General features: G+C 42.3%; 6 protein-coding genes across 6 annotated transcripts in view; 3 read left to right on the top strand and 3 right to left on the bottom strand.

Annotated features, from left to right (window-relative positions):
• Positions 1 to 101: 101 nt before the first annotated feature.
• LOC108598935 lies at positions 102 to 1051 on the top strand. Its single transcript, XM_033294929.1, has 5 exons — positions 102 to 176; positions 226 to 367; positions 421 to 506; positions 573 to 726; positions 789 to 1051. The coding sequence occupies exons 1-5, from the start codon at positions 102 to 104 to the stop codon at positions 1049 to 1051; spliced, it is 720 nt and encodes a 239-aa protein (XP_033150820.1).
• A 142-nt stretch (positions 1052 to 1193) lies between these two features.
• Positions 1194 to 2767, top strand: LOC108603159 (beta-1,4-glucuronyltransferase 1). The gene is made up of 3 exons (XM_017991719.2): positions 1194 to 1508; positions 1559 to 2002; positions 2244 to 2767. The coding sequence occupies exons 1-3, from the start codon at positions 1234 to 1236 to the stop codon at positions 2758 to 2760; spliced, it is 1236 nt and encodes a 411-aa protein (XP_017847208.1). The 5' UTR covers positions 1194 to 1233; the 3' UTR covers positions 2761 to 2767.
• Positions 2768 to 3097: 330 nt separating this feature from the next.
• On the bottom strand, positions 3098 to 5265 carry LOC108603487 (beta-1,4-glucuronyltransferase 1). The gene is made up of 3 exons (XM_017992065.2): positions 4683 to 5265; positions 3356 to 4106; positions 3098 to 3295 (listed from the first exon to the last, which is right to left on the bottom strand). The coding sequence occupies exons 1-3, from the start codon at positions 5081 to 5083 to the stop codon at positions 3098 to 3100; spliced, it is 1350 nt and encodes a 449-aa protein (XP_017847554.2). The 5' UTR covers positions 5084 to 5265.
• Positions 5266 to 6049: 784 nt separating this feature from the next.
• Positions 6050 to 8806, bottom strand: LOC108597564 (septin-interacting protein 1). Its single transcript, XM_017984177.2, is given in 7 exon segments — positions 6050 to 6247; positions 6306 to 6893; positions 6895 to 6921; positions 6923 to 6964; positions 6966 to 7001; positions 7003 to 8597; positions 8650 to 8806. Coding segments are annotated over 7 exon segments (2529 nt in total). The 5' UTR covers positions 8759 to 8806; the 3' UTR covers positions 6050 to 6115.
• Positions 8807 to 9275: 469 nt separating this feature from the next.
• The window catches only part of LOC108607942 (neuroguidin), a 41263-nt gene continuing 37452 nt past the window's right edge, over positions 9276 to 13086 (top strand). Inside the window, exon 1 of the mRNA XM_017999059.2 lies at positions 9276 to 9450. Coding sequence (XP_017854548.1) covers positions 9442 to 9450 — 9 coding nt within the window. The 5' untranslated portion in view covers positions 9276 to 9441. The remainder of the gene's footprint in view (positions 9451 to 13086) is intronic.
• LOC108607941 lies at positions 11390 to 12983 on the bottom strand. The gene has a single exon (XM_017999058.2). It carries the CDS (start codon positions 12936 to 12938, stop codon positions 11625 to 11627), a length of 1314 nt encoding a protein of 437 aa, XP_017854547.1. The 5' UTR covers positions 12939 to 12983; the 3' UTR covers positions 11390 to 11624.

The raw sequence follows: 13086 nt of genomic DNA, 5'->3' as shown, positions 1-13086 counted from the left end.
AAAAGTGCTAGCTGCGCCGCTGCAGTCAGCGCAGCAATTATTCATTAGACTAGACGTACGTACGACAGGACAACGTCAGGATTTAGTTCCAGCTCAGCAACATGCTGTTCATGCAGTCCTATTTCTTTTGCGCATCCGTGCGCTTGGGCGTTATAATTATCAGCATATTTGCTATGGTAAGTAGATTGCTATTTGAAATGCATTTATTTTAAGCATTTTGTTTAGGCCAAAAGCATTGTTGTTATGTATATTATCCTAACGCATGGCATTGACTTTTTGCCCATGATGATTGACAAATTTGACACAGAGTCTGCGTACAGAGAAAGTTATTTTATGGTTAAGGATACTATAGACTGGATGGAGCAAGGTAAGTGGGCTGCTTAGCTGTTTGTTGTTGTTGTCTGTATCTTTTAATTACAGATCCCAAAGTAGCAACTGTTCTACTGCAAGTCTATAGCATAAGTCACATAGTATCTTGTTTAGCAGCTGCCTATGGCGCTTACAAAGTAAGTAACGACTTTGTACTAACGCTTAACTCTTAACTGCTTAACTTGTGTGTGTTTGGCTTGCAGCTTAAGAAACTGTTTGTCTTGCCGCTTGCCTGCTTTGAGTTCACTTACCTGCTGCAAATAGTAGCCATGGTCATATTATTTCTGCGCATCAGCAGACATTTTTTAAATCTGAGCAGCTTAATCTTAGTTACACTTATAGCCACTGCCTATGCAAGTAAGTTATCATGCATATAGAAATAATATTGAATTGTAGTCATTTTTGCATCCATTTCGCAGTACTTGTATTTTACGATTTGTTTGCTTTATTGGCATTTGTGCAAATTGTAACATTGGTCAGCAGCAAACGCTATCAACAATTCTATGGAACGAATCCCTTTAAGCCATGTTTACTGAGAACACAACAAGCAAAGCTAAAATGCTCGTTACCGCAGCACAATTCCGAGAAACTAACTGAATATGCAAAGTACTTTCAGCCAGCAGAGCTAATGAATGACATAATGTTGCGTAATGCTTTGCGTAAAGCTATATTGATTGCTTAATTGAATTTGCAAATAAATGTAAATGCGTTTAATAATAATTTGTAACTTGACAGCTAGCGCCATCCAGTGTTGCAGCTTTAAAGCTTTTATTGCTTGATCTGGCAACGCTGTTTAAGTTCAAACTGAACACAGCTGGCTTTTGACTTTCACAACTTGCTATTATATTTTCAAAATAATTAATAATGTCACCATTTCTAGCAAAGCTAATTTTGCTCATCTTTGGGCTCAGCTGCGTTTTGCTGTTTTTCCACATCATGGGCGACATTCAAACGTTGCAAGCTGAGTGGCAGCAGCCCAAGCAGCGACCGCAGCGCGGCTATGTTAGACAGCATGGCGACTATATGGTGTGGCATGAGTATTTGCGAGCTGAGCAAATCTATGAAAGCAACCAGAGCTTGACACTGACCACACATGCCACCTACATGGACCTGGGACTGTTGCCCACAATGCTGAGCAGGTGTGTCAAACTCATTTAAGTAAAAGCTTCTGCTCACATTTGCTTTGCAGATGGCAAGCGCCCATTAGCCTCACTATCTATGCCAGCGGCTCGGACTTTTACAAGGCCATCGAATCCTTTTGGTACATACACGACTGTCTGCAAATGCGTCGGCTTCTGCGTCACTTTGTTAGCATCCATTTGGTCTGGCATAGGCAACATTATCCGCCGGGTTTGCATCTCTTCGATCTTAGCCGCGCGCCGCCAGCAAGTCTTAAATGCCATCAACCCGCACCTTATGCGAAAGCGCGTCAGGATGTCACCTATTGGCATCTGCATAAGCTCAAGTATCCGGTGAATCTGCTGCGTAATGTGGCACGCCTCAATGCCTACACTTACTACATCATGGCGCTGGACATGCAGCTGCTGCCCCCAAGCAATTTCGCCAAAAAGTTTATACATTTCGCCTGGGTGCGCTACTGGAATCATCCGGACATAGCCAAGCCGTTTGCCAGGTGCGTAGAAATTTTTATTAACGTTTAATAACTATTATTTAATTATATTATTATATTTAAAATTTGAGCTATGAGCTTGAGCTTTTAATTTAAATTTAGTTGCTTAAATATTTCTTTTTAGCTTCAAATAAGTTTCGAGCTTTATAAAATTCATTTGAATTGTAAATTTCTGCTTAACAATTTTACATAAATTTCACTATTTATTATAGCTTATAATATTTTTATTAAATTTCATCTATAGTATCTACTGCTTGCCCACCTTTCCACACACGCCCCAAGCGCCGCTGGCCTACAACAAGCAGCAATTGGTTAAAGTTTTAAGAGATTACAACATAACCAAGCCAATTTACAACAACAATTATTTGTGGCAAAGGAATTGGCTATCATCTGTAAAAGATCAAGAGCATCTGTATATCTATGATCGTGCCACACACGGCATTTGCGTGGGCTACATCAGCATCAATGAGCTGGAGCCGCTCTACGATGAGCAATATGAAATGGAATCCATCTACCAGGCAAACAATAATTTGCAGTGCCTGCTGCTTTCGCATCTCGGCTACTCGTTTATTATAATGGATAATGTTTTTCTTATACGTCGCACTGAGGATAGCTGGCAGTCAATTCGCTATAATAAAACTTTGCGCTTTGCGAGGCTGCATAGATTAAATAAATTAAAGAAATTGTACAACAATTTGGTGTCGCTGCCAGGCGTTAACAATAATTTGGAGTGGCTTATAAATATGGCAAAAAAAGATTAGAAAATATGTGCTTAAATATTAAAAATAAAACAAAGCTGTAATTGTAAATCAAAGTTGAAAGAAATAATTTACGCTCTTTTTGTTGACAAGCTTATTATAAATTTCAAAACAATAGCTCAGCTAAAACTATAACTACAGAATAAACATAAATATATTTATTACATAAAATATTATAAACATAAATTATTTATTTTTACCCAATCAGGCTTAAAAAAGCAAGAATCATTATATAATGCTTAATATGGAACTTAGGGTTTAAAGCTTTGAAATAAAAGTCTTCTCACATTTATTTTACACTTATATGCTTAAGCGCTAATTTTAGCCAACTATCTTTGGCTTATGTAGTGCAATTATTATTCGTGCCATAAAGCACAGCATACTCTGGCTTTATTTTATAGTTTATTAATCTGTTCATAGCCTTGACATAATTCAAACGTTTCGATTTGGCATCAAACTGTTTAATGCCAGGCGTGTGAACTAGAAAAGCAGGATGCAGCACATGGTACTCGTAGTCCAGCAGACACATGGCGTAGCCCTGGAAAATAAGTTATATATGATTAATTTTATTCTTTAGCTGCAGCTAGAGTTTGCTTGCCTGTATGCGCTTGTTGGACTGCCCCTCCCAAGTGACGCGCTCATCAAAGAAAGGCTCGCTATTGTCGCTGACGTAGAAGGGCTCCCAGTAGCGATAGCTGCCCACGCGCTGACCCACATCAAGCACCTTGAGTTGCGCATCGTGCTTAAGTGTTTGATTTATCCAGCTCTTGTAGCCAGGCACTCGATGGCAAACAGTGCAGATCTGGGCATGAAACAGCTGAGCGCGCCCAGCTTGCAACAAAGCCATCAATTCAGGCTTATTAGCAGGCAAACTCTCATTCGCATTGATCTCAAACACAGGCAATGGAAAGACTCTGGGCTTTTGCTGCTCCAGAGCCAACACGCTATGATTGCGATGCACTAAATCCAAAAACTGCTGCACAAAACCCAAACTGGGATACAGTTCAATATCGCAGGCGAATATAAAATGCGTATTGGCTGCCTGGCGCGCTATATTGCGTCCCACATTAATGGGATAAGTGAGATTGGCCAGCGTTTTGTACATTGTAATTTTAGGTGGCGGCATTTCTGTTGCTTCAGCGCAGTTAATGGGCCAACGCAGCGCTTCCGCTTCGCTCAAGGGCACAACTGGCGGCATATGCTGCTGACCAAAGTAAACATGAAAACTGACGTAGTCTCTGATCGCTGCGCTGCCCGGCAAACAGTTGCGCACATACTGTATGGCATCCAAAGTGGTGCTCAGGTCAAAGCCCGGCGTATGCACGGCAAAGCTGATGGGGCCACGCCAACTGTGAAAAATAAATATTTAGCTAGCATTAAATTGAAAAATAAATGTTAAAAACTGCACTTTGCTTATCTAAAACTTGCGCCAGGCATGGCATAAATTTTGTAATAAATTACACAGCATTCAAAAAATTATTTTGTTAAAATTGCTGCTTAGAGATAAATACTAAAAATAAGTATAAACCTAAGATAAGTATGCATTTGTCATAGATATAAAGTGTAACATCTGAAGTTGTTCAGCTTAACTGCATATTGTTCTTATAAAAAAAAAGTCACAGTATTAGTAAATAATAATTTTAACAATTAAGTTGCAGGCGTAACGACTTGAGTTGTCGAGTTTATTTATTAAAGAAAGAAACATTTACAATTCGAATACGGCAAATAAGAATTAAGATTATGGCCTAATGAATTTATTTATTGCGATTAAAATACTTCAAAAAGATATTGCAAACTTATTGCTTTAATTATTTTGTCATAATCCAAATTAACAAATCAAATTTTAGTGCATTATAACCCAAATCGTAATTAGCTACTAACTTTTACAGCTTACTTTACTATAATTCATATTATTTAAAACTCACCGCTCTGCTATCGTTTCCAGATTATCAAAAAACGTATAATCTCCATTGGTAGTATACGTAATTGATTCAGCACAGGCCATGTGGCGACTAACTTCACCTGCTATCAGATTCTCAATCACCCAGAAATCGCCATGTTGCAACTTCTGCAGTTCCAAGCGACGATTGCGACACTTTAGCAACTGCTGCAAGTCTCTAGTGCGTGGACTTGCACTTGTTTCAATTAATGCTAATTTATTTAATTGCGGCTGCAGTTGCAAGTAACGCACTTGTTGCTGATAGTGCAACAGCAACACGGAAACTGTGGCAAGCAGTGCAAGCAGCAAATAAAATCGACAATTTCTTCTGCTCGGCTGCATGGCCATGAGTTTATGAATTAAATTAATTTTAATTTGACTTTGCATAGTCTTTTATAGCTTTGGCACACTTTTTGCATTAGCTTGGAAAGCTTTGGAGGTTTCCTCTTACATGGTTTGCTGCAAAACTAATCCGATCACGTGCTCAGAGCAATTGAAACTAGCAAAAGCAATTGCCAAACATTTTTGTGTTCATAACTATAATTCGGGTATGTTGCACGATAAGTCAGTTGCTCATATATTAACAAGTTTTAGATAATGTTGAATTACTAAATTTAGTGCTTTTTTTAATAACGTTTAACAACTTTAGATGATGTTTGATTTTTTGTTACTGACACTATATTTTCATTAATACAAAATCAATTTAATTTACTTTCGCACAATGTTTTCATTCACTTTTTTTTTTATAAATATATACTATCGAGACTTAAGTTAGTACAACTGTAGCTAACGGTGGATGCATCTCAACTAAACCTCCAATGCCTACAGCTCGTTTAGTTCTTAATGGCCTGCTGATAAGCTTTAACTAACTGTGATAATGCAGATATGGAATAGGAATATAATAATAAAGTACATGGAGCTATGAGTCTATGGAAAATACAGACATTTTTATAGTTTTATTAATAGCCAAAAAAAAAACAACGCTCAATGAAATATTTAAAGAGCTGAAGAGTGGATTGGTCAGTAAACAGATAAGAAATTTAACACTTTTGCCTAATTTTGATAAGCGTAAGTTATTTGTTTACAAGCTTAAGCTAATCAGTTATCATGCGCTCACCTGTTTGAATTAATATGCTTAGACTTTGTTTATATTAGTTAGTTGCAGTGCTAATATTATTTATTATATTATCTAATTAATTTAATTGTTTTATATATGACAAAAGTGTTAAGCTTAGCGTAAAAATTTATTGAAAAATTCGTTGTAGTAAGCAATTTCAATTTTCAGTCAGCAGAATTTTTATTAATAGCTATGTTTAGCAAAAGATTAAGAATTCTTTGAATTACTAAGTTTATAATTAAATTAAATGTTGTCTTAATATTAACACTAGGACTAGTTGACACAGTTTATAGCGTAAAGTACTAGATGAGTCCAGTCTGTGAGCGCTCCAGCAGCTGATTGACTCCACATGGCTGCCAGTTGGTCAAGCTGCTGTCGCTGATCATGCAGACATTGCGATCGATAAAGCAAAAGAGTTTGCCCACGCGATAGATCTGTAAATAGAATAGGGATTAGTTAAGTATACTGTTAAAGCATTGAGTGTTAACCAACCTGTTTGCCCAGCTCACGTCTGCCTGGCAGTGGAGCAAAGATGATGCCAAGTTCGGCGCATTTTTGCGAGACCAACTCCTTGAACTCCAGCTGAGCAGGCGGTGCTACATCCACCAGCATCATGGGAGTAATCAGCAGGGGAGCGGGTGGCGGTGGCATGGGAGGCGGCGGTATCGCTGTAGTGGGTTGCAGCACCACATCCGTGGCACGATGCAGCATATCCAAGGCACGACGCAGATGCTCCTTGATGCACGGCTGGGACAACACCGCCTCACTCAACATGCTCTTCCAGCCGGCATACCAACGTGAGATTTCCGCAAAGTCCGGCGCTTGGTTCAGCCAAAGCACCAGCACCTGCATCCAGCGTGGAAAGAAATGTTTGTCCAGCAGTTGGGCCATATGAGGTGCAGGTATAAGCTCATGCCACTCCCAAACCTGTTGCCACAGCTCCAGATTCTGCTGCAGCGGATTGATGATGAACTCTGAGAGCACTGCTTGCAGTTTGGGTATAATGCTGCGTTGGAGCAGCAGCTGCAGCTGCTCGGGCGGAAAGGCTGACTGCCAGGGTGTCAACATAGCGCATGCCGAAGCGATCTTGTGGTGACCAGGACTGTAAGGGCAACGCCCAGCTTGCTGCGTATCTGCGGGTAAATGGTTTCCTTCCAGCTTGCTGCCCAGTATGGCATGCCAGGGCAAGGATCCAGCTGTGTATGGGCACTGTATCTGTCAGTGGATCCCAGTCGAGCACGCCGGCGGTCAAGCGTGGCAGCACCAGCTGCTCCAGCACTGAATCCAACACCCAGCTGGGCAACAGCGGCGCCCAAGCATCCAGCAGCGCAGCCATGGTGGCATGCTCCTTGGGCTCCCAGTTGGCAGCGCAGATTCTAAACGAGGGTATCAAGCCCACCCAGATGAGCGAGCTGTACGGATCGAATACATTACGTGCTGACTGATCCGCTTTATTGTTCAGCTGCTGCTCATCACGCTGGAGTATGCCGCGCCAGCGTTTGATGAGCTGCAGCGGCTGCGTGGGCTGCACTAACGGCTGCCAGTCGTTAAGCTCACGCTTCAGCAGCGGCGCTATAACGCCCGCTGCCAGATCCGCCAAGGCAAATTCTAAATACTCTGAGGCATAGTCATGTTGCAGCTCCAGGAACAGTTTCTCTGCCTGCGCTAGCGTCAATTCGGGCTGCTCGCTCAGCTGCTCCATGCGGCACAGCACCTGCTCCAGTGTTTGCATATGATTGCGCTCCAGCTGAACCAGATCCTCCAGCTGACGCTGCTCATGCAGCAGCGCTGCCTCACGATCGGAGCATTCGCGTTCGGTCTTGTCTATGGCTATAATCTCCTGCTCACACTGCGACACCAGCAGCTCCAAATTGTGCGTCAGCTCCGGCATGCTAAAGACGCTTACAGGCGCAGGCTCCGCTCCTGACTTCGCATCGTACAGTGTTTCCTCTGGTGTTATTTTAGTCTGCGCCAGCGCATGGTAACCGCTCAAAACGCGTTTTTCTGGTCCAGTCATATCGATGACTGGCACATTGCCTAAACGCTTGCTCAGCTGCTCCGATAGCAAGTGATCCGACTTTTTGCCCTTGGCTATAACTTCCTCTACGGATTTGTAGTAATAACGCTTGGTGTGCCGCTCACGCACTTCACCCTTTTTCCATTTGTTTAGCTGCTCCTTGAACTCTTTGGCTTCACGCACATCTTCATCTACTTTAACAGCTTTTGGTTGGCCGCCTACACTCGCCGCCGTCTCTGGTCCATATGCGCCAATGGCACCGCGTCCTTTGCGCACATGCGCTTGCACAGGCTGCGAGATGCCTTGCAAATCCTTGCCCAATCCCTTGCCTGGCTCATAACCCATCTGCAGCAGTAGCTTGGCGCCTATGCCGCGTGTGTGCTGCTCCCAGGCGCCTACATTGCGATTGCTCGCTATGTGTGATTTGTGTCGCAGTCCAGCTGTCGCCTGCATAGACCTTGACGTCTGGCGCGCTTGCTCCGCTTCGCTGTCTGAGCTGTTGTCATCGCTACGATCCTGCAATGCAGCTTGCTTGCCAAAAGCTGGCCTGCCATCATCATCACTTTCGCTGTTTTCAGCATCGCTGCCTGCCTGCTCGCCCTCCTTTTTTTTCTTCTTGCCGGCTTGTTGTATGCCACCGGCTACAAAACTCACCGGCGCCGTATAATCTTTGGGTTTCTTGGCACCACCGCCACCCAGTCCGCGACGTCCACGGCGTCCACTTGGCTCACCCTCGCTGTCGTTGTCGCTATCGTCAGCCCATATACCTGCAAGCAAAGAACAATTAGTATTAAATGTGGATTCTCTGATATGGCTTACCATAGATTTGTTGTTGCTTCGTCTGACGTCGGCGTGGTCTGTTTATGTTGAACTCGTTGTCCAAGTCATAGTCTGTAATCTCGAAGCGCTCATACTCCTGGTCAGACATGTTACACAAACTCCAAACAGTTTCAAATTCAATAAACAAAACGTTTAATTATTAGTAAAAGCAAGCCAGTGTTGTGAAACGCTTAGTCACAGTAACGATTTTTATATTCGCGTATACTGGATGACACCGAATGTCACATACTTGAGTCGAACATCGAGCCTCCCGCTTGCACAATTACTCACACATCGGATCTTTCACTCACTCAGGTTCGAAAATACACGTGCGGCTACATCACAGTCATATGTTATTACCGCAATTGTTTTTGTGACGCCGAAGAATAAAAGCGCGTGTGCTCCGTGCTAAAATTAATAAATCGCGAAAATTAAACACATACCAAGTGCGAAACGCACAACATTAAAGCGAAGCATACTAATAAGACAACAGTACAATTGCGCAGCGAGCGCCTGGCCGGGTTTTAATGTTTGGTTTTAATTGCTTTCTCGTGTAAATTGCAACTTTAAATTCGTGTAAATAATTAAATGCTTAAAACATAAAGAATTTCAAACAAATACAACACGTGCTTTAAATTGTTGTTGGTCTTAAGTGCATGTGCTTGTTGTAGTTGCTTTTACTTTCTTGTGTTTATTATTATCTGCGACACCGGCGTCAGCTGCGAGTTGCCGCTACAATTGCCTGTGGGATTTAATACAACAAAAACCAACACACACACACACAAATACAAAATGGTTCAGGTGAGTGTAATTATAAACAAATTGAAAGATATACTTGATTTTTAATATCTAAGCTGAAAGGGATTTTTTTCAAATTGCCTAAAATCTGCTTAAAGTCAAAAAGCAGAACTTGAAAAACTTTTCACTTTTATTTTAACAACCCCCCTCGGTCGGTCCGTGTCCTGACCTTTGACGTAACTTTGTGCAAGCAACAACAATAGGACAACCCCACACAAAAATAAAAATCCTTGCACGGCGGCACATTAAAAACAGCAACTATTGACGGTTAGGCAAACCACCCCCTGCACTTTTGCTCCGCGTGTCCCAAAACGGGAACAACAACCACTAAGATCGAAATATGTGCGCATAGAAAACCCAATTGGACTCGTTAGGCCTGCTCTGCACATAGGACACGGTCAGAGCACCAAAAACACACACACATACAGAAACTGGGAAAATTGGCCCATTTGGTTGCACCACACAACCCTCCCAGCCCCCCTAGCCCACACACCGCACCCGTAATGAACTCGAATCGTTGCATTTAGTCAATTTTCCAACCACCGTCAACGCAGCAGCAGAACGTATAAGACGTAAAAACGGAAAGCTAGATAACTGACTAGGGATAGACGAACAAGTTGAGCTCTAGAAATATTAAAAACTTAAAAAATGTAGCAGCTTAGTTTACAAAATACTATTTAATGACGCTCAATTTAAATTAAAAATAAAAATTAACATTCAGTGCAATAAATAATATTTACTTATTTTGATTTAATGCTTAAATAATAAATATGTATATAATTGCATTAGATAAATAAAAATATTTATGTGTTATATAAATTGTAAATATTTGTATTAGACAAAAAAAATAAATAAAGTAGCTTTCATGCTTTGAAAATTGTCTAAAAATATAATCTGAAAATACAAAATATATTTTCTTTTAAAACGAATATACCTGAACTATCAGTTAGCAGAGTATTTAGCAAAAAAAAATGCAAAGCGCTACGTTTAGGCCTTGCTACCTAGTCGAATGATTGAAGTTCCACATTTCGATTTGAAATGCGTTTTGTGACAAACACACACACACTAACGTCCACACACACACACACACATACGCAGAGGCAAGCAGTCAAGCAGTTATGTCAAAGCGCATTTTAGCCATTTGCATTTTGCCCAGACTTTGTCACAAGCTTTAGGGTGATGCAGTTGGGGGGCAGCAGTCCGAGGGTAATATGTAGCCTCATATTTGAACGGAAACTTTGCTGTTATTGCTGGGCTGGCTGTTGCTAATGGCGACCCTAGTGCGTGGGTGTGTGTGCATGAGTTTCGACTTTATGCTGCAGCTAATAGGCCTCACTATCTTTGTGTGCGTGTGTGTGTGTGTGTGTTGCAAGTTCTTATTTGTAACGCCATTCACGCACTTTTAACCAAAGCTTCCTGGCTGGCCAACGTGACACTGTTGCAAACTTATTGAGGCAGCCACGCAGTTCCAAAGTATCTCTACGGCCGCCTGTGTGGCCAAGAGATTTCGATTAAATTTGAAATTATGATATGCTTACTACCATTCATAGACTCTGCCTTGTGCCAACTGCTGCAAGTAGAGCTCAGCAGCAGCTAAGTGCTTCTACTACTACTACTTCTACTACTACTTCTCTTTTTTTTTTTTTAATAAATTTTACTTCAGCAGCAACTAGATATAGACTAGAAAATATTTTTATTTAAATTAATTGATGGCAACAACTAAGTTTAATTGAAAAAGCTCAAAATGTTATTTAATTAAATTTAATTCAGAAAATATACGACATATCAACTATCTTTCATAATCAAAACCACAAAATATTAAAATAATTAATTTAAATTTTTATAATTTAATTTAAAAACTTTCAAAATTATCTCTGAGTGAAATATGTAAATATCTCTCAGCCAATTCTAAATTAATTAATTTTAACTTGTTATAATTTATTTTTAAATTGTCAAATAACATAAAATGCTTAAAATAATGATTTAAACTAAAAAAAGGCAAAGCAACTAAACTAATCAGAGCTTGCTACGCTCAATTCTTTAGAGTTGAGCATCACTGTAATCAAAGTTGATGGCACTGGCTTCACTTTAGTTAGTCTCTAATCAAGCAGCTGTCAGGCAAGTTGTAACTACGATTTGTGCCAGTCCAATTTCCACTCTTGCTGTGACTCTCATTGCTAGTTTCGACTTGAGGGTGGTGATGGGGTGGGGCGTCGTCGCAAGCTGCGTGCGGAGTCCATATAGTTGAAATTGCGAAATATTAAATCAGCCGAGGGTGTAGAGTCCTCCAGTAGACTGGAGCTGGAGCTAGAGAGAGTAGAGCTGCTGTAGTGAGTCGCCTCAGCTGGCGCTGGCGCTGGTGGCTCCGACTGTGGCACATGATTGGCGCCATTGAGAAACTGCGCAAACTCACGTGGCTGCTGCATTTGAGCCATCTGCTCCCAGCTGGGCGGTTCATTGCGCAGACGCTGGCGCAGATCAAGCAGCGCGCATTGCGTTTCATAGCCCACTTGGTTGTGAAACTCAACCGCACTGAGCAGGCGACGCGTTTGGGGCGGCAGCACTCTACGCTGCAGCCACTTGCCCTGCAGCCGCAGCCAGCGGAGCAGCCACCAAAGCTCAGGCCAAGGCAACAGCATGGCAATGCAAAAGTAGCCAAAGCGCGCATGATCCGAGGCGCCATAGATCAAGGCATAGGAGAAAAAGCGCAGCAGCCGGCAATGAGCACGACGCACACGCTCGTGACGCCACAAGCGGCAGTGACGCTCGCAGAGACGCAGCAGCAGCAAAGCGCCGGCGACTAAAGTTAGCGCCACCAGCGAGGGCTGCCGCTCCAGCACGAGCTTCAAATTGCCGCCCATTGGCCGCAGACTATTGAGGCGCAGCTCGCCAGCGCAGAGCACGGCCATGAAGACGACCACCAGACTGGCCAAATGCACGCCCAGCACAACGGCAACGCAGTAGCAGCACATCAAGTACTGGCCGCACAGAGGGGCTGCAAACCAAAGCACAAGTCCTAGAACGAACTGCGCCACGCGCTCCTCATCCAACTGCAGCTGCAGCAGCGTTAGATTGAAAGCCTGCTGGGTGTAGATGCCATAGCAGGCATGAGCATGCGCCGGCAGCGAGATGTAGTGCATCCGCTTTGTAGCCGCCGCCAGCAATTTGCCCTCGTGGCATTCGCGTCCTTGCTCATGGGCACGATAAACGCCCTGAGCTGTAGCCGCTCTATATTGTTTAAACTCCGCATTCGGCTGCATCATTAACAATCTCAGGCGATTGCTTTGGAATATGTTGCGCAGCTCCAGCGGCTCATCGCGTCTGCAATAGATATGCACACGATTCTGGCCATAAAAACGCTGCAGTCTGGTCAGCGCGCCTTCGATGTGGGATTCATTTACTCGCAAATAGGATATCAAACGTTCGTTGGCATGATCCACAGGCAGAGCGGTGCCCCAATGAACCAAAAGCAGCAATAGCAATGGGTACATAGCCAAAAATATAGCAATCAAATTTATTAAATATATTAGTTCTATTTTCTGATGTTACCATTATAAAACTAAAAATATATACGCAGCAAGATTTTACAAAATGCTCTGCTTGATGTAAATAGAAAAGCTGCTTTGGTTAGTAATTTTA

This window comes from Drosophila busckii, chromosome 2L (genome assembly GCF_011750605.1).
Source record: "Drosophila busckii strain San Diego stock center, stock number 13000-0081.31 chromosome 2L, ASM1175060v1, whole genome shotgun sequence".
NCBI classification, from domain to species: Eukaryota; Metazoa; Arthropoda; class Insecta; order Diptera; family Drosophilidae; genus Drosophila; species Drosophila busckii.
This window is presented reverse-complemented; position numbering and strand designations above follow the sequence as displayed.

Excerpts from the sequence above, each read along its gene's own strand:
- LOC108598935 (XM_033294929.1), top strand. The coding sequence starts at position 102 with ATGCTGTTCATGCAGTCCTATTTCTTTTGCGCATCCGTGCGCTTGGGC. Across the intron at positions 177-225 it reads TTATCAGCATATTTGCTATG|GCCAAAAGCATTGTTGTTAT; the intron begins GTAAGTAGATTG and ends CATTTTGTTTAG. Across the intron at positions 507-572 it reads CTGCCTATGGCGCTTACAAA|CTTAAGAAACTGTTTGTCTT; the intron begins GTAAGTAACGAC and ends TTTGGCTTGCAG.
- LOC108603159 (XM_017991719.2), top strand. The coding sequence starts at position 1,234 with ATGTCACCATTTCTAGCAAAGCTAATTTTGCTCATCTTTGGGCTCAGC. Across the intron at positions 1,509-1,558 it reads TTGCCCACAATGCTGAGCAG|ATGGCAAGCGCCCATTAGCC; the intron begins GTGTGTCAAACT and ends TTTGCTTTGCAG. Across the intron at positions 2,003-2,243 it reads ATAGCCAAGCCGTTTGCCAG|TATCTACTGCTTGCCCACCT; the intron begins GTGCGTAGAAAT and ends TTTCATCTATAG.
- LOC108603487 (XM_017992065.2), bottom strand. The coding sequence starts at position 5,083 with ATGCAAAGTCAAATTAAAATTAATTTAATTCATAAACTCATGGCCATG. Across the intron at positions 4,107-4,682 it reads CTGGAAACGATAGCAGAGCG|TTGGCGTGGCCCCATCAGCT; the intron begins GTGAGTTTTAAA and ends TATTTTTCACAG. Across the intron at positions 3,296-3,355 it reads AGTCCAACAAGCGCATACAG|GGCTACGCCATGTGTCTGCT; the intron begins GCAAGCAAACTC and ends CTTATTTTCCAG.
- LOC108607941 (XM_017999058.2), bottom strand. The coding sequence starts at position 12,938 with ATGTACCCATTGCTATTGCTGCTTTTGGTTCATTGGGGCACCGCTCTG.